Source organism: Rhipicephalus microplus, chromosome X, assembly GCF_043290135.1.
Source record: "Rhipicephalus microplus isolate Deutch F79 chromosome X, USDA_Rmic, whole genome shotgun sequence".
In the NCBI taxonomy this organism is placed as follows: Eukaryota; Metazoa; Arthropoda; class Arachnida; order Ixodida; family Ixodidae; genus Rhipicephalus; species Rhipicephalus microplus.
Window position 1 is genome coordinate 123,865,871 of NC_134710.1, and position 21,179 is coordinate 123,887,049.

Below are 21,179 nucleotides of genomic sequence, written 5' to 3' on the forward strand. Positions count from 1 at the left end.
ACTACCGCATAGTTGTGAGCACTAGTATGATCGCTGACATGTGAAAAAGTTACTGAAGTTACTGGCAATCAGTTGGAGCAGTGTATGACACTTCTGCAGCCCTAAAAAAAAGTAAAACCCTTACTTTTCAGTTTCACGAAACCCTTGAATTTCAAAGTCTCCTAGTTGGTAGATTTACATTTAAATTCACGGATTCTGTCAAAGGATTTGACAGATGGACCAAGTGCTATGTATACTTTATCATTGTTTGCTTAATGGGGTAGATGTAAATAGTAGTTCTATTGAAACAGCAGTGCCCATGTTTACTCCGCATGATCTAGGTGATGTTGAATGGCTTGCACATGCTTTGTTTTTCTAAGTGTAAGCCTTCTTTGCTCCAAATTCGGTCTTGCGTGATAAAAAAAATACATGTTTTATTTCCCGTAACCTGCTTCGAATTTGCATTTTAGTGCTCCAAAAGTAAGGTTCTGCAGCTCCAAAAATTACTCTATATTCTATTTGGCTTTTGCACCCCTGCAGTCGCTGCATCGGCTGCGTATCCCGAACTCCGCAGTATTTTTGAAATGCTCCTTGATGTCGCTCGCCACCATGTGTCATCGGACGGCCGTGCGGGAGTTCCAATTATTTCTGAAAATTAGCAAACAGAAATTACTTTGTAGTGAGCACTTTAGGTAATATTCACTGTGGCACAGTTTTTATTTCCTGAGCGGCGATGGCGCATGTAGAGAATTGGTATTTTGTGATTAATGCATATTATGCTTATTGCGCAGTTATGCTTATTGCGCAGTCTCGGTGTGTATGTACGTATTAACAATTTTTTACTGTAACAACCTTTCAATGAGTGTGGGGGGGGGGGGGGGGGCAGCGACATTAGTGTTCACGAAGTTCTCCTTCAGGGATGGGTGAAGGTTCGTCGCAGTGCCCTCCTCCCAGTTATCTCAATGTAAGGGGATGACTTTGAGCCTCCCTCTCGCCCCCCCTCTAGTATGTCAATATATGAGGCCGGCTTTGTGCCGCCTCCTCCCGACCCACCCTTGTCTCCCCATGGTGTGCACACGCCTATGTGAGTGAGTCTGTGCACACACTGCTAGAACTCAATGCTGCTGTTAGCTTGTTGGTCCTTTTAGTGTTTGATGTCACCACTTCTGTATAGGATCCTAATTTTGTTTATTTTGTGTTTATTTTGTGGGCTTACTGCTTCTGTATAAATGATTATGTAAACTGAGAGAACATTAAACTAAATTAAAGCTAAATTTTCTTCTAATGTGGGTGTCATGAAAAGCCCATGGGTGCTCCAAACCCAGAGGTAGCTGCTCTAAAAACAGACTTTACCTGCTCCAATGGCTGCTCCATAATGCTGGAAGGCATTCCCATCACTGAAATGCCGAATCTTTTTCAAAGGGACAAGTGTGTGGTGGAGAGTGCATACATTTACTTATAGCACTATGGATGCTGGCCTTGTGTATACAAGTCTGTTCAACAGTTTTCTGTGCATTTCTTCATTCCACACATTACCGTCTGTGGCCTTGCAATCAATGCTTCAAATGAGGCTGACTCCGTTTTAGGTGCCGCCATGGGATCACAGCAGCATCAGCCTAGTGGAGGACCTGCCGGTAGCCCATATGGAGGCTATTCACCTCAGGTGGGCCCATCCCAGACCCCACCACAGCAACGACCACCTTCTCAGCCGTCCCCTGCCAGCACCCCACACCCGAGCAGCCCGTATCCAGGCCACAAGATGGCCGCCCAGAGTAGTTATCCTGCAACTCCCTATCAGGCAGCTGGATCACCTGGCTTTCCAGGGGCCCCACCTGCTGGAGCAGCAGGTGCTGCTCCTCCGGCAGCTGCTTACCCTGCTACAACCTCTGCTTCTGCTGGCTATGCACAGTACAGCCAAGGCTACCCACAAGGCTATGGTGTGGCTTATGGCTATGGGCCAAGTGGAAGTTACCCCCAAGGAGGTGCTTATCTTGGTGCATACTCTCAAGGGGGCACAGCAGCACCACTTCGTTACCCTGCAGGATACCCTGGCTACAGTCACTACCGTGCTCCTCAGCCAGCTGGTCAGCAGGCTGCTGCTTATGGCACATATGAGCAGCAAGGTTATCCTCCTGGTGCCTATTCCCAGGCTCAGTGAGATTACAAAAAGAGCCAGCATTATTTTAAAAAGTATGAAAGCCTCCCTGCTAAGTGGGTGTCATTGAGCACTGGAGCAATTGCAGTGCTTATTTTGAGTGTTGCCATGAAACTGGGCTGCCACAGACATTAAAGTCTGTGCATGTAGCTCCCAGAATGAATAATTTATCTAACTCTTGTTGAGCATCAGATTTTTTTACATAGCTCATTTCAGTTTGCTGTGTATAGTATTTTTGTTTTACCTGGCTGTCACACTGTGGCCGTCCATGCGCTCTCTCAGTCTGGGGTGTGTTATGCATATTAGACACACACAGGGCTAGAAATCGGCTAGTAAAAGTGTTTGTTCTTCAGTCTATGAAGATGGCAGCTTAGGTGTCATATGTAAGGAGGATATTTGTGCAAAATGATGATGCATGTATGGCAGTTGTGACTCTGTACAATTTTGTCAGATTGTGTATTACGTATATTGACTGGTATCCTTTTGAGCTAGGGCTCCAACGTAACTGGATGTTTTTTTTTATTTTCTTTATATACACGTACTGTATTTATCACGCAGTTCAAAAAAGCGGAAATTTTATTAAGACTCCTGCCGTATTTTTGGTGGGGTGTTTACAGTTCTGCGAAGTAGACATTTTGACACTATTGCTATATTATTATTGTCTGAAGCATATTGAACTTTTTTCCCTTGGCTGCATTGTTTTTTTGAGTGAAATATTGTGTATGGGTGCACCCTAGGTTTTTATTGCTTTTAGCAGTGATGAGCTCAGCATCGTAGCATATTTTATTGTGTAGTTGTGAGCATGTTTAGGACTGCCTGTGTCATGCTTTTCAGGCACCAATTCTTCTGCTGAATGTTTTTTTTTTGCATTTTTTTTCTAATGTTACAGTACGATGGTACTCGTCAGATATTTGCTATAGTAACACATTTGTTAGTATGATACAATACTCTTTGAATTATGGGCCATGATGTTTTTGTGACATTTATATTGATGCAGTTCTGAAGAACAGTTATTCATTTTTCATTGAGCTTTGCTCAATTCGAAGCTCAGTCATTGAGCTTCTAAAAAAATCCATTTAAATTTACTGTTGCAGTTAGGTAGCATGTTCGGACTCCTCTGCGAAACTGCCTGCATGTTTTGAATGATCGTTACTAGGAAAAACGAGAACATCTAGAAACTTGTTTTCTGCATTTGTGTACTAGAAACAGGAGTGCACTGCGAGGGGCCGATTTGTGCTTTTTGAAGGGAATGAGAAAGTTTGAACACAGTTGTCTCGCATTATATCCTTTCCTTTTTTGTGTTTCTCAGTTCCCTTCATGCTAGACAATATTCGTTGCGAAATTTGCCTAGAGCTGTCGATACACACTTGTGTAGCTGGACTGACAGTGAAAATGTGTTGTGATTGACAGCTGATAGCTGTTGTTGAAACCTGTGACTTGGATGCCATTGTGGGCCACTATTTTGTAGCGATGCCTTTTGAAATGCTAGTTTTCTTTCACACTTTGTTAGTAGTGAGAGTGACATTTTGCCGAAGTTCTCAACGTCATTATATAGCAGTATGTAGCATGTTAGACAAGATTAGCATATAATTAGCACTTATTGCTACGAAATGGTAGCCTAAACCCATGGTATCTGTGTGTCAATGAATGAGTTTTGTATGTGAATATGGTTTAATAGGACAAAGTATAATGCAACACAATGGTATACTAGAATATATAGATCTCAAGGTCATAGACTGTAACTGTACTTCTGTTACATGAAACTAAATACAAGAAATACAGCGGGGTTAAAAAAATATTGCAGGTTTCACAAGCAAAAACTATGAGACTCATGTAAGTGTCTGAACAAGGGCAAGTACAGTTCAACTCCTTTGTAAGAGGCAATGAAAAAAAAAAACACCTTGAGAGCTCCGTCCCTTTCTCTCTTTTTTTAATTTGATAAAAATTGGCAGATAATGAGATAACGAATTTTTTATAAGTGGCACTGATACAAGAGACAATCGGGCATAAGAGAGAATAGCTAAACTAGGGCTTGATCAGAAAATGGGAACCTGGTATTAAGCTGATGACACACCTGATATAAAGGACAAGAGCTGCCCCTCGGTACGTATCTCTTCTAAAAAGGTATAACTGTATTTTCTCTAATTATTGTCCCAGTTATTGACGATGATTAAAAATTCTCAATATAGTTCTGCGTATGAAACTTTGTGTGAACCAACAAACTTATGTGGGGCTTTAGCTGACTAAGTGGCACTGATACAAGAGACAATCGGGCATAAGAGAGAATAGCTAAACTAGGGCTTGATCAGAAAATGGGAACCTGGTATTAAGCTGATGACACACCTGATATAAAGGACAAGAGCTGCCCCTCGGTACGTATCTCTTCTAAAAAGGTATAACTGTATTTTCTCTAATTATTGTCCCAGTTATTGACGATGATTAAAAATTCTCAATATAGTTCTGCGTATGAAACTTTGTGTGAACCAACAAACTTATGTGGGGCTTTAGCTGACTTAGCGTTGTAAAGGCCAATATACAGTATAGTTGAGGAGAAGCCTCAGCATTGAAATGCAAAGAGATGCATACCTGAAAGCCAGGTGAAAACGGACATAGTTGGGCACTAGAGGACGGCATGGTTTAGTAAAGACACTAAGCATTGCCAAGCATCGTCTCTCCACTCCCTTTTTTTTTTGCTAGCATCTGTAAAAGGCAATTCATCACTGTGTTCTATGTACTAAAGCCAAGAAACCATGTCATGCTCCCATGACTAGCCCTGTCTACTTTTTTGCTTCTATTTTTCATTCTTTTCCTATTTCACTTCTCGACTGCTCCAGTGGCAGCCTTACACTCTCTGCATTGAGTTATAGTTCAGTCGTGCCATGGCGCAACATCAGCAGCAGCATGTATTGTATATGGGTAATTGTGTCTTTTTTGACGTGGAGCTTCATTGAAAGAAAGGGTGCTAGGCCATCTTTTTGTTACGCGAACTGTTGCCGCACCATGCTTCTTTCATACTCTACAAATACAACCTGTGTCATGTAATCAACATGTCACATTTTTTTGTAATTTCCAAGTATGTCTGGGTGCCCTTCAATGTTTTGACTAGACTTTCATGTGATGTTCATGCAGTACTTTACACCACTTTTTTCTGTCTGTGAGCACTTATTTAAAACACTAAGTAGCCTTTTTGTAATGGCTGCATAGTAGTAATGCTGTGACTTCACTGTAGTAATTATGTGTTTGAGACAATATGGTATGAGTGTTTTTGTTATTGCTCACAAGTGTTCTTTACAACACTTAGCGTTGTCTTGTGCAGGCGCAGAGGTTGCAAAGTACTGAACATGTAGCTGCAAAGAGTTGCATGACTTGAGTAGGAACACAAGTAATCGTTTTGCATAAATCTTTTCATCATGTGGTTTAAGGGGAGATGCTACTCGAAGACACTTTTTTAAATATTCACCCTAGAGCTAGGAAATTTGAGCTGTTTGTGGAACTTTTTATGCTGATTTCAAATATATAATTAGTTTTCTTGCAAGTTACACACTTTTAGCTCTGCAACATGAAAAAGTGAAAAATCTTAACCCTTTTACCCCCCTCTTTTCATCCCTAAACTTCTGTAATTTTTTTACTATTCATAGTTCATAATATTTCAAATAAAGTGTAGAATGCAGATAACTAATTAGGAAGCACATACAAAATATCTAATACACATGAAAAATAATAGACGTAAAAAAACTACATTTCACCTATCCTAGTAAAGGTTACATACAATTTTTTTATTATACAATAAAATATTGGAATTTAAACTAGATAATTGCATTTGTCATACTTTGGAAAAAAGTTTGAGCAAAATTTTACGCAGACCCGATCACTAGAAGTGCCCGAAAAAAAGAAGGGCACATTGGAACAGTTGGCAAAATTTGCATTGTGAGAAAAACGAATTTTAAATTTAAAATTGAGTTTTTGTTTATGAAAGATATCATTAAATCTGATGAAATTTGCACACCAAACAGAACAATCCTTCTTGTAGTGGCCACTGCAACTAAAATACGCCAGAACCGTGAGTTTGTCCCTCTCGTCTTTTTCGAGCCGACTCCTCACAGACATTTCGCTCACAGACAGGGCCATGAAACACTTGCCAAACTTCCGCTCCATCTGGAAGAGCCTTGTGCCAACTGCAAGCTAGGAAGAAGTTCGACAGGACTGCGAAATCCAAACTAAGTCCAGTGTCATGCCATTTTGCGGCCATGTTTGTGCCACATACCATCGTACATAATGGCAATGTCGTCCCTTCTAAGTTCTCTCACTGTGAGCTCTTTCAACCTCGCAAGATTGGCGCTGACATCATCCATTGCCGCATCACGAACTTTCCCGCTGGTGGGTGTGAGTAACTTTTGACGCATTGGCTTTTTTTTTGCAAGCCAAAAAATTATAACTGCCGCAAATCAGACCAGCTGCTCGTAGCCTATTTCTACAGAGCACGCCACACAACGACTTTCACTTGCGAGCAATTCATTTTTTCATTCATAACGGAGATAATTACATGAAAAAAGCATTGTCCAGCTGCGCTGCTCGACAAGACATGGACCCCGCAAATAGGTTTTACAGCGCATACAGGCGTGCAGCGGCCAATGGCGGTCCCTAATCCGTAACGCGTAATAAGCCAGTCGGGGCACTCGAAAAACGCGCAGAAGCGTGCTTATTTTTATTATTTTTTGTGCTGCATCAGCGAGGGAAACTGTTATTTGAAAAGTTAGGCTCGACTCTTCGACTCATGCGATCAACAATGGGAAGCGGCGGCGCATTATCGGCGGCAAGGTGCTCGAAGACTGCACTTTTTGGACCTTTTAACAGGCACCTTGTGCTCATTATATGCAATTTTAAAGCATTTCCAGTTAAGTCTCGATCTGTTTTTTTTCCATAACAATAGAGGTACTAATCTTATCAAAACAGGCGAAAATAAAAAATCTGTAATTTTGAAAAAACTCGCGTTTTTCGACCCGCATCTCCCCTTAAGCAGAAAACAGGGTTGGAATTGAAATAGTTGCCAATGGGGAGTGACTATTCGGTGCGCTTGCAGTCACTAATCTTTTAACGCTGGGCCAAATGCCTCTGTATATTGAGAAAAAAAAGAGAGAAGAAAGAGAGGCAAAATTTAACCAAGTGTGCGACAATCGTAGGATAAAGTTTTGAGGAAATACAGGCCATGATCCATTGAGGCACTATCTGATAGTACAACGAGGCATCCACACTATGCTTCATTCACACAGTCACTGCTTGATCTCGCAACGAATATTCAGATTAGCATCTCCTCTCTCGGGATTGTAATGGGAAAGGGAAAAAACACCATGAGTTGATTTCACTTTGTGTTTGTATACTTGCAATTTTCGTGTGAAACAGCCTTGCCCTTTCAGCTGTTTAAAGTAGCTGTCCTCTGCTCACATGGATGTCCTGATTGTTTGCCTATTTTAGAGAAAAATGTCTACGTCTTTTTGGGGTTGTGCTGTATCAGGGAGCTCTTACTTAATGCCTAATGCTAGATGGTGCTCGCTGGTTAAGAGGCAGTGCAAACTAACCTCATGTCGATTGATATGAAAAATGCTTTGAAAGTGTCCTTTTTGCATTGCTCCCTCCCTCATTTTTCTCTGTTGTCAGGAATGAAACGAAAATGTCTTTATTGCATAGCCTATGAAACATTGTAGTTCATACCGTTTGTCTCACTTTAAGCACATGTTATTGCCTTTTAGTTTACTAGGTTATGTAGTGTAATTACATGATGTATATGTATACTGAACATTATGTTGTGACTGGTATTGTGCTTAGCTAGCACAGTATAACCTCATTACAATGGATCTGCTTAGAATAGACATTTGGATACTACATTATGGCAACCTCCATATTTGTTTCATTGATTGAACTTGGTTTACTAGGTGTTTAGGTACAATGGACATTTCGATATTAATTGACTAAAATGTGAGGCCAGCAAGGGAGCTGAGACACTTTACGGCGGACTTTTTTTTTTGCTATTTGAAAAATTCTTTGAAAGTGTCCTTTCCACATTGCACCCTCCCTCATTTTTCTCTGTTGTCAGCAATGAAACGAAAATGTCTTTATTGCATAGCCTATGAAACATTGTAGTTCATACCGTTTGTCTCACTTTAAGCGCATGTTATTATTGCCTTTTAGTTTCCTAGGCTATGTAGTTGTGTAATAACATGATGTATATATATACTGAACATTATGTTGTGACTGGTATTGTGCTTAGCTAGCACAGTATAACCTCGTTACAATGGATCTGCTTAGAATAGACATTTGGATACTACATTATGGCAATCTCCATATTTGTTCCATTGATTGAACTTGGGTTACTGCGTATTTAGGTACAATGGACATTTAGATAATAATTGACTAAAATGTGAGGCCAGCAAGGGAGCTGAGACACCTTTACGGCGAACTTTTTTTTTTTTTTTTTTTTTTTTTTTTTTTTTTTTTTTTTTTGCTATGGAAGTCCCAAAATCAATAACTTCTAACTTCAAACATTGCTAGCTTGGTATACTACTTTCGAGACGGGAACATCTCGTCACGGATATCAACGTACCGATTTAAGAACGAAGGCTGCCAACTTTTGGTTCGTTAATAATTGGTTATGCCTAGCTACGGCAACAGAAAATCGGCATGCACTGTGCTTGGTCTTGCGTTACGGGGCGCTGACGCACTAACCCTGGTCGCCGCTGCTATGCTTGGCTGCTGCGAATGTGCAGAATGCTCGTCTGTGGTTTTAAGGAACCAATGGGCCATATAATTCATCGCTTTCAATGAAGCACATTACGACTTCTTCGCTTTCACATGTCTGCTAGTGAAGTGGTCTTGCCTTATTCTTCTAGTTACTTCAATCTCGTGGTTCGGCTCCGCGGTTATTACCTGCCCTAAGTAGACATAGTCTTTTACAACTTGAAGTGCACTATTACCTATCTCGAAGCGCTGCTCTTTTCCGAGGTTGTTGTACATTACTTTCGTTTTCTGCAGATTCATTCTAAGACCTACCTTTCTGCTCTCCTTGTCTAACTCCGTAATCATGAGTTGCAATTCGTCGCCTGAGTTACTCAGCCATTCAATGTCATCGGCGAAGCGCAGGTTACTAAGGTACTCTCCATTAACTCTTATCCCTAACTGTTCCCATTCTAGGCTTCTGAAAACCTCCTGTAAGCACGCGGTAAATATTACTGATTGATAGTATGAATGTGGTTGATTGTTGAGTAGCCTGTTCGAAATCCTGCTTGTTCCTTTGGTTGATTGAATTCTAATGTTTTCTTTACTCTGTTCGCAATTACTTTTGTAAATAGCTTGTATATTACAGAGAGCAAGCTAATCGGCCTGTAATTCTTCAAGTCCTTGTCATCTCCTTTCTTATGTATTAAGATGACCTCCCACTTTTATACCAAAGTCAGGTAAACCTATAAACACAGATAACCTGGGTCTCATTTCTCTTACATCCTGCACAGGAAAGCTTATGGAAACAATGGCTCGAGAACGCTGGTATCTCGAGCGCACAGGTGCCTTTGCTGACACAATGTATGGCTTCGGACCACACAAACCGGTCCTACACGTTTTATTACAACTTCACTATGAAGTAATACAGCCTGAAACTATGTGCAGCAACGATAAGGGCGTCCTTGCCCTAGACCTATAAGGTGCCTTCGGCAACATGAAACATAGGGCTATCCTAGCTACTCTAAACACCATAAGCTGCAGTGAGAAGACCTTTTCCTACATACGAGGTTTTCTGTCTGATAAGTGTATCGTATCTGATGAAAGCACATGTGCTATCTACATGCATGATTGCCTCGTGCATACTCCTGGCCCTCACCTTTTCTAACCCTTTCCACCTTCGACTATAACTACCTACGCAGAATAAACGATGGGGCTCACTTGTTTCTCGACAACCCAGCTGTCCAGTCTGTTCACTCCACTCGCGAATGAAATATGGTGTCAGAAATGGCCAACGTATGAGCAACAACATGGATCACCTGAGGCCGCCTGAACCGCTACGTTTGACAGCTGATGGAGGAAGGAACTGGACGCAGTTTCGTCAGCAGTTCGAGTTTTTTCTGCAAGCGACGGCACGCCAAGCTAATCCGAGGTCGGCAGCAGTGAAAACGGCCCTGCTCCTCAGCGTTGCGGGGGAGGAAGCCTTGGACATTTTCAACAATTTGGTGTTCAGCGGAGAAGAAAACAAGGAGGATTTCAACACCGTACTTTCCAAATTCGAAGATTACTGCCTGGAGCAACAAAATGAAATACACGAGCGATACGTGTTCCGTTTCCGTAGTCAAGGTGAGGCGGAGCCCTTTGAGCAGTTTCTACGCGAGCTTAAAAAACAAGCGCAGCACTGCAACTTCGGGACCATGGCGGATGACATGGTGCAAGACCAAATTGTTTTTGGAACAAACTCGATAAGGCTTCGAGAAAAAATGCTCAGAGAGAAGCTTGACCTTGGAAAAAGTAATCATTCTTTGAAAGGCGGCGGAAACATCAGCTCGTCAAAATGAATTCTGGCAGAAACAAAAGAAGAACTCGATATGAACGCTGTCACAGCCAGTAAGAGCACCCCTAGAGGGTCCAGGAACAACCTAAAATGCAATCGTTGCAATTGAAGGCATGCCCACAGATGCTGCCCGGCATGCGGAAAAGTATGTTACTCGTGAAATGGCGGCAACCGCTTCGCGTCTTGTTGCAGTGAGAAAGAGCACGTGTATGAAGTGCAACATCAGAGCGACGACTTCGAAGTACTGAATGTCGCCAGCATTTGCGCAAGCAGAGAACGGGACTGGCGTGTGAACACATGCATTGGCAGCAAGTACATCCCCTTTAAGGTGGACACAGGATCGCAGGCCAATGTTCTGCCACTTTCAATGTTTCGCAAGCTCAAGATGACAACCCTGATGCCCAGTAGCACAGTTCTGAGATCATATGGTGGCAACATGATCTAGCACATCGGCAAGTTTTCAGCGCTTATTGAGATTGGTGGTCGCAAGGTGTGCGCAGAATTTTTTGTAGTAAAGCAGGACCACAGCACTATCTTAGGATTGGACACCAGCGAGAAGCTTGAAATCATACAGTGGGCTGTTGACAACGTGACTAAAAACGACACCGAAGAAATTGTCAAGGAGTTTCCACGTCTTTTCCACGTAACAGGATGTGCCCCACGTGAATACAAGATTGAGCTGCACATGGATGTCGTGCCAGTCGTCCAGCCAGCTCGGATGGTTCCCCTGTCCCTGCGTGAGCCTCTACGTTCTGAACTAGACAGAATGGAAAAGGAAGGCATCATCCAGAAGGTCAGCAGCCCCACAGATTGGGTGAGCCCCCATGTCATTGTACTAAAGAAAGACTGCAAATTGCGGGTCTGCATGGACCCTAGATGCATCAAGAGGGAACACTACCAAATGCCGTGCCGAGAGGATATTGAAGCAGACTTGACAGACGCGAAGTTCTTCTCGTGGCTCGACGCAAATGCGGGATTTCATCAAATCGCATTAGACGAACAATTGTCGAAGATATGCACATTCGCGACGCCTTTCGGCCGGTATCGCTTTCTTCGTCTACCGTTCGGTGTAGCGTCGGCGAGCGAAGTGTTTCAAAAGGCCCTTAACGAGGTTTTTGATGGTCTTGCTGGTGTACGCGTGTACGTAGATGATGTGTTAATTTGGGGAGGGACCAGGGCTGAGCACGATGAGAGGCTGCGCAGAGCATTAGAAACAGCTGAAAAAGCAGGCCTCACCTTCAATGCATCCAAATGTCGCTTCGGCCAACAAGAAGTGCTCTTTTTGGGTGACATCATTAGCGACAAGGATATTAGGCCGAATCCTGATCTTGTTGACGGTTTTTGAAAATGCCAAGACCTCAGGACAAATTGGCTGTCCAAAGGCTACTGGGAGTAAACTACTTCAGCAAGTACCTACCAGCTCTCTCACAGCGTACGTTTACTTTACGTTCTGTCATGAAACATGGTGCCAATTTTGATTGGACACCAAACCACAAAAGCGAATGGCAGGCTATATGCCGGGATTTAAGTAATGCCCCTGTGCTTGCTATATTTGATCCAAATCTGGAGACAAAGGTAACTGCAAATGCCTCTCCAAGCGGGGTCGGCGCGGCACTTCTGCAACGTCATGGAGATTGCTGGCAGCCGGTAGCCTATGCGTCGAGAGCTTTAACAGAATCGGAGCAAAGATATTCACAGATTGAAAAAGAGGCTTTGGCTTCAGTTTTTGGTTGTGAAAAATTCAATCATTTTGTTTATGGCTGCCCCATCACCCTCGAGAGTGATCACAGTCCGCTGATAGACATATCAAAGAAAGGCATAAGCGATATGCCACCCAGAGTACAATGATTTTTCTTGAGATTGATGAAATATGATTACCCGCTGACGTACATTCCTGGTAAACAGATGGCCCTTGCTGATATGCTGTCCCGATCACCTGTTCCTGGAATCAAGGGAGCTGCAGGCACGAGTGACGTCGAGATCCATGCCGTCACGGTCGTATCATCACTCGTAAGTGAAACGATAGCTAGAAAACTTGCACAGGAAATAGCTCTCGATCCATATCTTGGCACAGTGCTAAGAAAGCTTGCCAAGGGAGAGCCTGTCGATGGCCCCCTGAAACCGGTGGCTGCCAAGCTATCCGTAGTAAACGGCATACTATTAAAAGGCACTAAAGTGGTAATACCGACAAGTATGCGTAGCGACATCTTGAAACGGATCCACGCAGGCCATCTTGGCCAGATAAAGTGTAAAGCTAGAGCAAGACAAATGGTTTACTGGCCGAATATAAACTCGGAAATTCAGTCCTTGATCGAAAGATGTCCAACTTGCAAGACATACGCTTATAAGCAGCTATCGGAGCCTTTAATAATGCAACCAACGCCTACTCAGCCATGGTACCGTATCGGTGTCGATCTCCTTCAGTACTCGGGAAGACATTATTTGTGCGCCTATGACTTGATGTCCAATTTCCCTGAGGTGGAGCTACTGCCCGATACAACAGCCAGTACTGTCATCAATAGACTGAGTGCAATATTTTCAAGGTACGGCATACCAGCCGAGGTTTCTACTGATAATGGCCCACAGTTTAGCAGCCAAGAGTTCATTATTTTCACAAAGCGTTACGACTTTAAGCATGTGAAATCAAGCCCGCAGTATCCGCAATCGAACGGGCTCGCAGAAAAGGGTGTACAAGTTGTAAAACGCATCCTAAAGAAAACAAAAGCTGCAGGAGAGTGTTTCTGCCAGGGCTTGTTGAATTACAGGGCGAGTCCTGTTGAAGATGGCCGGGCGAACTCTTGCAAGGAAGGCGGCTGCGCACACCATTGCCGGACTTCAATCCAGTGTCAGCAATGCTCGTCAAGAAACACCGGCAGAGAAGTCATTATAGGCGCACCCTATTTGGCCTCTGCGACAATGACGTGGTTCGCTTGAATGGGACACCATGGGCAACGAAAGCTAAAGTGATCGGATTAGCCGGCCCACAGTCCTTCCACGTACGCACAGAGAACAACACCGTGCTGAGGCGCAACCGTCGGCACCTTCTGGCGACGAAGGAACCATATAGTGTTGGTTCATCAGACGACGAAGATTTTGCCAACAACCACATCCCATTTCAGGGTGAGGCGTCATTGTCCACCGCAGCCTCGCCCACGGAAGCTCAGCAGCCGTCGCCTCAACCACTGAGACGCAGTCGACGACAGACGCGCAGCCTCCAGAGCGTCTGGGTTATGACCAGCAGTTCCAGCAGACAAGCCAGCGGCATTAATTTCGTCAACTGTTTGGAAGGAGGATGTATCATATCTGATGAAAGCACATGTGCTATCTACATGCATGATTGCCTCGTGCGTACTCCTGGCCCTCACCTTTTCTAACCCTTTCCACCTTCGACTATAACTACCAACGCAGAATAAACGACGGGGCTCACTTGTTTCTCGACAACCCAGCTGTCCAGTCTGTTCATTCCACACGCGAATGAAACGATAAGGAGGCCCTTCTTTGCATTGAGGAAGACGAATATTGTCCCTAACTCATAGGCACGAGAGGCACACCACATGGAGCGGTCCTTTCACCGCTACTTTTTAACATTGCCTTGATGTACCTTTCGAGGGAGCTGGCTCAGATCTCAGGCATCTAACATGCGTTATACGCTGCTGATATTTCATTATAGAGCACACAGGGACACTAGGGATAAATTGAGGCCAGTCTCCAACAGGCTGCCTACGCTGTCGACTCATATGCGCCAGCATGTGGGCTCCAGTGCGCCCCAGCCAAGTCTAAATTTGTTCATATCAAAGCCAACCTAAACGACAAAACACGCATGCCTGACCCTCTCAGAGGCACCCATTCGCGAGGCAGAAGATATTATAATCCTTGGCTTGTACATTCACAGTCACCTCAAAATTGATTCAACCATCACCGAACTCGAAAAGGCTGGCGAACAAGTGGGACGGATGATTCACCGTGTCTCAAATAAGTGCAAAGGACTGCGAGGTAGGGATGTGCTTCAGCTCTCCCAGGCCTTCGTCACCAGCAGAGTCTTGGACTCTATTCTCTATCTCCAGCTTACGAAACACGATACCGAAGTATAGACACAATAATACGTAAGGCCACCAAACGGGCTCTGTGTCTCCCAATCACTACATCCAATGTGCGTTTGACCGCACTTGGTGTGATCAACTCGCTGCAGGAACTCATCCGAGCACATCAAGTAAACCAATACACTCGACTTGGCAGAGGCCTTCAGGGGGACACCTTCTCGCTCGGGTACTGGAGCCTTGGAGGCACAAACTTTTTGTACAGCCTCTACCAAAAACCATGGACTCGAAGCTGCAGTAGGGAAGACAGGAAGTGCACATTCGGGCACTGGAAACGCGGTGTGGCAGCAACACGGGTTTACTACGTGGACGTTGTTGGACCTGGACTGAGGCGATACTATACAACAAATATTCCACAAGTAAATGCAGGTGGATGGCCTTTCCTTTATACTTGAAAAATTGAATTTTTCAGTATGAACCAACTAGTCTGCAAAAAAGTATTGCTTCAACATATTTCCTTTATAACTCGCTACTCAATACAGGCGGAAGAGGTCGCTATAGCGTTAGCTCTCTTGCACTGCGCTTCTAATATAATCATTACAGATTCTCGAAAAGCTTGCGCCCGCTACTTGGCTGGAAAAATTTTACCCCTTGACTACAAAAACTGCGCGCGAGCACGAGGTTCGCTGAACCCACCCCGAAACGTGTGGTATGAACCCCAGGTCATCAAGGACTTCGAGAGACCGAGGCTGTAGATGCGGCTGCCCGAGCGCTCGTTCCCCGGGTACCTCATTTGAGCCCTTTAAACGTGACCCCGCAACTACCGCTGCTCATGTACAAGGAACTTGTGCAATGCTATAGCTCCCAGTATCGCCGGTATCCAACCCCTGCTCAGGGTCTGGATAAGCCGGGAGGAAGAATTTTATGCCGGCTTCAAACAAACACGTTGCTATGCCCGGCGGTATTACAATATTTTGACCCCACAGTCACTGGCAGGTGCAAGTACTGTGTGCAGACAGCCGATGTCTACCACATGGTGTGGGCCTGCCAGCTAAACACAGCCATTTCTCCCCTCCCCAACCCTATGCGAGAGGACTGGGAGGTGATGCTGCTTAGCTGCTCCGACCTTGGGGCCGAACAGGCCCTGATTGACTGAGCAAAAGTAGAGGAATTGTCCAATGACGTCCCAAACTGAGGATGTCACCTAGTATGGAAGGCCCTTTCAGGAGCTCGTATGCTCTCTTTTATGATTTTTTCACCATCTTCGTCCCCTCTGGCATTTCTGGAGCTGATGCCATATTCCCCCACTGCATGGACTCCAGCTTGTTTCTTGCCTACTTTGGCTATAACGTCGCCCATCATAATAGTATACTGTGTCTTTATTAATGGCTGACTCTACGTCTTCATAGAAGCATTCAACCAAATGATCATCATGGCTCAATGTAGGCACGTAGGCTTGTGGCACCGTCATCTTGTACATTTTGTTGAACTTAATTGTGATACTTGCCAGCGATATTCTCGTGTTTAAGAAACCCCATGTCTAGTTCTTTTCTGTCAACTACAGTAAAAGCTCATTAGGCTGGATCTCATGGGACCGGTGAAAATGTCCGAGTTAACCGAACTCGAAATTATCGAATGGACCATCAAAACAAAAGGAAAATGTACTCGGCACATACCTTTTATTTCATGAAAAACTGCATCAACTTTGTCTGCCTCGTCATCAGAATTAGTGCTAGAACGATCTTCTTGAACCCTATGTGGTGGTGGTGTGCACGCTCGCTGTCGCGAGAACTGATGCTGAACTTCGTGAAGACAGCGAGGGCTTTGGCGGCCTCCTGCACGGTGTGATGCCGCAGCTTATCTTGCATGTCATTCACGGAACAGTGATTCTGATCCTCTTCAAGCACTTGCAATATTATGTCATTATAAGTCAGCAAACCAGCGACAGCCACACCATCATTAACTCGCAAAAACACAGCCCGACAACGTAACGACGATTTCTATGCCAAAGCGCCAACTCGCCCAACAGTCAACGCTTTTGGTGTACCCGAGCTGCACACCTAATGCATGAAGTCACAATGGAAAGAAATCAGCAGCATAGGCGTCATGGGCAACTGGGGTAGCGGCGACTGCGCAAACTGTCCCGTCGTCCATGCATGCCGCGCCATTTGCGGCGCATTTCGCAGACACTGGATGCACCAGCGGCCTAAGCGCTTCTGCCGAGTGGTGACTTGTTCCACCTGGCCACTTTCCCCTCTCATTCACTATTATAAGTATCATATTCTGCTGCTGTTCGTTCGATTTCGGTTTCTCAAAAACTTTAGTTCCGCCATCGGTTACAGCAGCGAAGCCGACCCTCTATGCTTTCAGTAACCGGAATTGGTTATTGAAAGCATGGAGCCCTGATAGCCCTCTCTGGAATCGTTCGAGTTAACCGGTGTGCCCTCCGAATTAATGGTTAACCGGTATATCCCTCCGAATTAATGAGCATTTGACACCATTGAAATATACACAGTTTTGCCGGGACCGCGCCACGTGTCCAAGTTAACCAAATTTCAGAGTTCACGAGATCCGGATAAGAGTTTTTACTGTAATCCACGGTAGCATAGGACGTGTCCGTTTTTCAGCACTGTATAAGCCTTACTTGCCCTCCTAACTTCGCTGAGCCCTATTAGATCCCATTGAACACCCTCTAATTCCTCAAATAGCACTGCTAGACTAGCCTCACCAGATAGTGCGCTAGCGCTAAACATAGCCAAGTTCAGATTCCAATGGCGGCCTGTCCAGACCCAGAGATTTTTAGCACGCTCTGCTGCGCGCTAAAAATCTGACAGGTCTGACTGCCGCTGGGGACTGAGGGCCAAGGGTTAATTAGTACTTTCATAGGGGAGGTAGTGGCAAAGTACTGCACCAGGGTGGCCAATCCTGGTCTGGTGAGGAAGTGCATTATGGCAGATGGTCACCAGTAAGGCCGCAAGAGCTCTTTTTTTTTAATTGATTTTTTTTTCATCTAAAAAAAAACTATGCGGTTTTGAACCTCTCATCTTGCGAGCTTAGGCTGGCTTAGTGCATTGGATGACCCTCCTTCTCACGCATTTATTCTCTCCTAACTTCTTCCTTTCTCGCTCAGTTTTGCTTTGTTGGCTTCAAAGTGCCCGCAATATTGTATTTTTGCTGATTTCGAGTGGTCGCACTCCCGTTTTGCGAACTAATCGGCTGCTTCTATGCGATTGTTACGTTGAGCACATACATATCAGGTGGATGGAGTGCATGAAAAGCAATCGCAAAAAGTTTCCAACTGGTAAAGAGTAGACTGGCACTGCCTGTAAGGCTGTATCCTAATTTCTTGGGGTTTTGGAGTGGTAATTAAAACTCTAGAAAATAGATATAGAAGTGGTCCTCAGTCAGGAGTCAGATATACGGACTACTAGCTATATCTAAGGTTAGCCTAATAACGTAAAATAGTAGATGTAAAAGCAAGGAGCGAATTATTTTTAATTATAGAAAGCGGCGAAAGGCAAGAAACATTGTACGAAAGTAATGACGTGTTTGCATCCCTCACCGCATAGCGTCAGCTTGAATTGACAGACCCCGACGACTTTCGGCACCACACACGTCCACAAAGATAAGTCCACGTGGCACATTCAGCTTGCAGGTGCTTCTAGAAGCCCTCACAGTCATACGTTTTGTGAACGCAACAAGGTGCCAGTGGTGGCATCCACGATTAGTTCCTTTAATGCGTTGTTTTTAGGAGCCTGTCTCATTCGGCACGTTTCCAATAGGAGTATTGCAATTCTGTCAAAGCTCTAGCACACCCCTAGGTGGCGACCTTACTCCAAGCGTTAGCACTGGGTAAGCTGTGACCTTTTTGCTGTAGCATCCATCCATACGAAAAAAATAGCTCTGCGACACCCGCTGGCTTCGCCTGGCTTTAACTTCGCATTCCCTAATTATGCTTGCCTCGCAAATAATCGCAGCCGGCCAAAGAAAAGACACGACACGCCAAGGCTCATGCTCTGGAGTTCGAAAAGAAGCTGGATGAGTCGCGCCAACATTTCATTGAGGTCAGGACGTCCTGAAGTGGCAAATTAACCTTAAAGCACAGGTCTTCAAGCTGAACCAGATGATAACAGAGGACTTGCAGGAGTGCAGTACCATGGAGAGGCTGCTTGAAGTTGCTGAGCAGCACCTCAAGGATCAGCAGCAGCAGTGTCCCAAGTTTGAAGGGCAGTTGCTGGACAGCCCCGCCGTGGTGGTCTAGTGGCTAAGGTACTCGGCTGCTGACCCGCAGGTCGCGAGTTCATATCCCGGCTGCGGCGGCTGCATTTCCGATGGAGGTGGAAATGTAGGCCCGTGTGCTCAGATTTGGATGCACGTTAAAGAACCCCAGGTGGTCGAAATTTCTGGAGCCCTCCATTACGGCGTCTCTCATAATCATATAGTGGTTTTGGGACGTTAACCACCACATATCAATCAATCAAATCAGTTGCTGGACAGGGACACTGCACTGTCAAACATGCAGCACAGCCACAAAGAAGAGCTCAAACATCAACGTGCACTCCAGGACTCACTGCTGGACGAGCTACAAATGCAGGCAGCTGACCTCCATGCACAGCTTGCCCTTGCCCAGCAGGACCGTGATCAAGAGGCCAGTCAAGCGCACGCGCTAACTTCGGAACTTGGCAAGAAGGAAGCAGAGTGTAAGGAGAACCAGGAGCGAATCTAAGGGCTCAAGGCCGGCCAGAAGGCATTATTGACAAAGGTCTCCGAGCTAGGCAAGCTTCTAAGTTTGGCATCACAATCTGAGACAACCCTCAAGCACAGTCTGAAAAAGAGTGAGGCTGAACTATTGATCATGCAGGAAGAGCTTGCAAAGCTGAACAAGGTGCTGGCCTCGGTTGAGACAGAAAACAAGTGGCTGACAAGAGCTTGAGGCAAGGCAGCAGCAAGCGGATGAATAATCCAGGCTGGAAGAGATGACTCAACTGCATTACTTTTCCTCTGGTCAGGCAGGGATGTTCAATAACTCCAACATGCCATGAGTAGGCGACCTTAGCCCAAGTTCATCGTCCTATCAGTCACGCTCTTCTGGCTGTCACATCGCTTTCTCTTGTTTTGCTCTCACCGTTAACTACAACAGCTGCCACAAGGGTTTATTTAATCATTAATGCACATCGCTTTCTCTGGTTTCGTTCTCACAGTTAAATAATACAGCTACCACAAGCACCCATGACCACAAGGGTTCATTTAATCATTAATGATGGACATTAATCATCAGGAGAGAGATGCAGGATTAAACGTACATGTGCAAGCATCAACGTTAAGCAGTGCTATAGGTGTCAAATACCAATAGATATTATGCAAGCTCTCGTTTAACAATGTACAGTAAACATTGAACTACTTCTGCGAGGGCACGATTTACTTTTGTGTTTTACTGATCCCTATAAAAGAAGGATCAACCACTTTTTTTTTGCGACTTTTCGCAATAAATTTTGCCACCTAGGCAGGTGCACAATTTTTTAACAGCATTTTAAAGTAGTTTTCAGTGGATATTTTTTGAAACAGATGGAAAAAGGGCTACAAAAGTTGAAAATTTGATTTTCCAAAAAAATCAATTTTATTAAAGCCTCCGTTGAGGATAAATCTGATTATGACTTGTGATTCTAATTATAATACCCATTCAGGCTTTACATATCAGTTCGTTTCAGTACTTGAATTTACATTCTCCTTTCACAACAGACCGAAATCCTCGTCACTATGTGGAGGTCTGTTGTAATGAGGTTATACTGTACTTCGTAATTGTGAACATTGCATTGGTGTTTTTCTCACTGTCCTTTATTGTAGGATATTGTATTGTGCTGCTGTTCACTAGCATTAGGTCTGTGTAGTGGAAAATCTGTATATTTTTTTTATAAACAGGATGCAAAGCAATAAAGCCTCTCATCGCCCCCTCTTTTCCTCATTTCATTTTTATTTCTTAACTTTTGAGTACATTTTGGAAGTTCAAATAGGACTAATTAGTTGCCTATAATTTAGCTGTGACCTTCTTGGCCTTGTATATTTGTTAGCCAAGATGTTTGGAGGCAGATATTTGTTTTTCTTTTTCTGTTATTGATATTATGCTCACTTATAAGCTGTACAAGATGCATCTTGTTTATTAATAAATTGTGCATTTGAGAATGACTACTTCAATCTTTTTGATTGTTTCTTTCACTGTCTTTTTCAAGTTTCCAAGCATAACATATAACAATCTTATTACATTAGACATAGCACAAATAAACAATAAGATCAATACAACGCATGTAAGCCACTTGGGCTCTTTGTACAGGGCAATCTTGTGTGAAGGGCGAGAAAGCTTTGCATTCAAGCTTACTCTTTTACTATTACACTTTTGAGGTTTGAGGACAGTGAACAAAGCATGTGAAATGGAAAACAACATGCACATTAATAATGTATCACTGAA

General features: G+C 44.1%; 1 protein-coding gene across 2 annotated transcripts in view; it reads left to right on the plus strand.

The window, feature by feature from the left end:
* LOC119176386 (uncharacterized) overlaps window positions 1–20,902 on the plus strand; it is a 147,058-nt gene extending 126,156 nt beyond the window's left edge. For both annotated transcript variants that reach the window (XM_037427642.2, XM_075877568.1), the window contains exon 10: window positions 1,566–20,902. In XM_037427642.2, the coding sequence (XP_037283539.2) occupies window positions 1,566–2,137 (572 nt within the window). In that variant the 3' untranslated portion in view covers window positions 2,138–20,902. The remainder of the gene's footprint in view (window positions 1–1,565) is intronic.
* The last annotated feature ends 277 nt before the right edge of the window (window positions 20,903–21,179 follow it).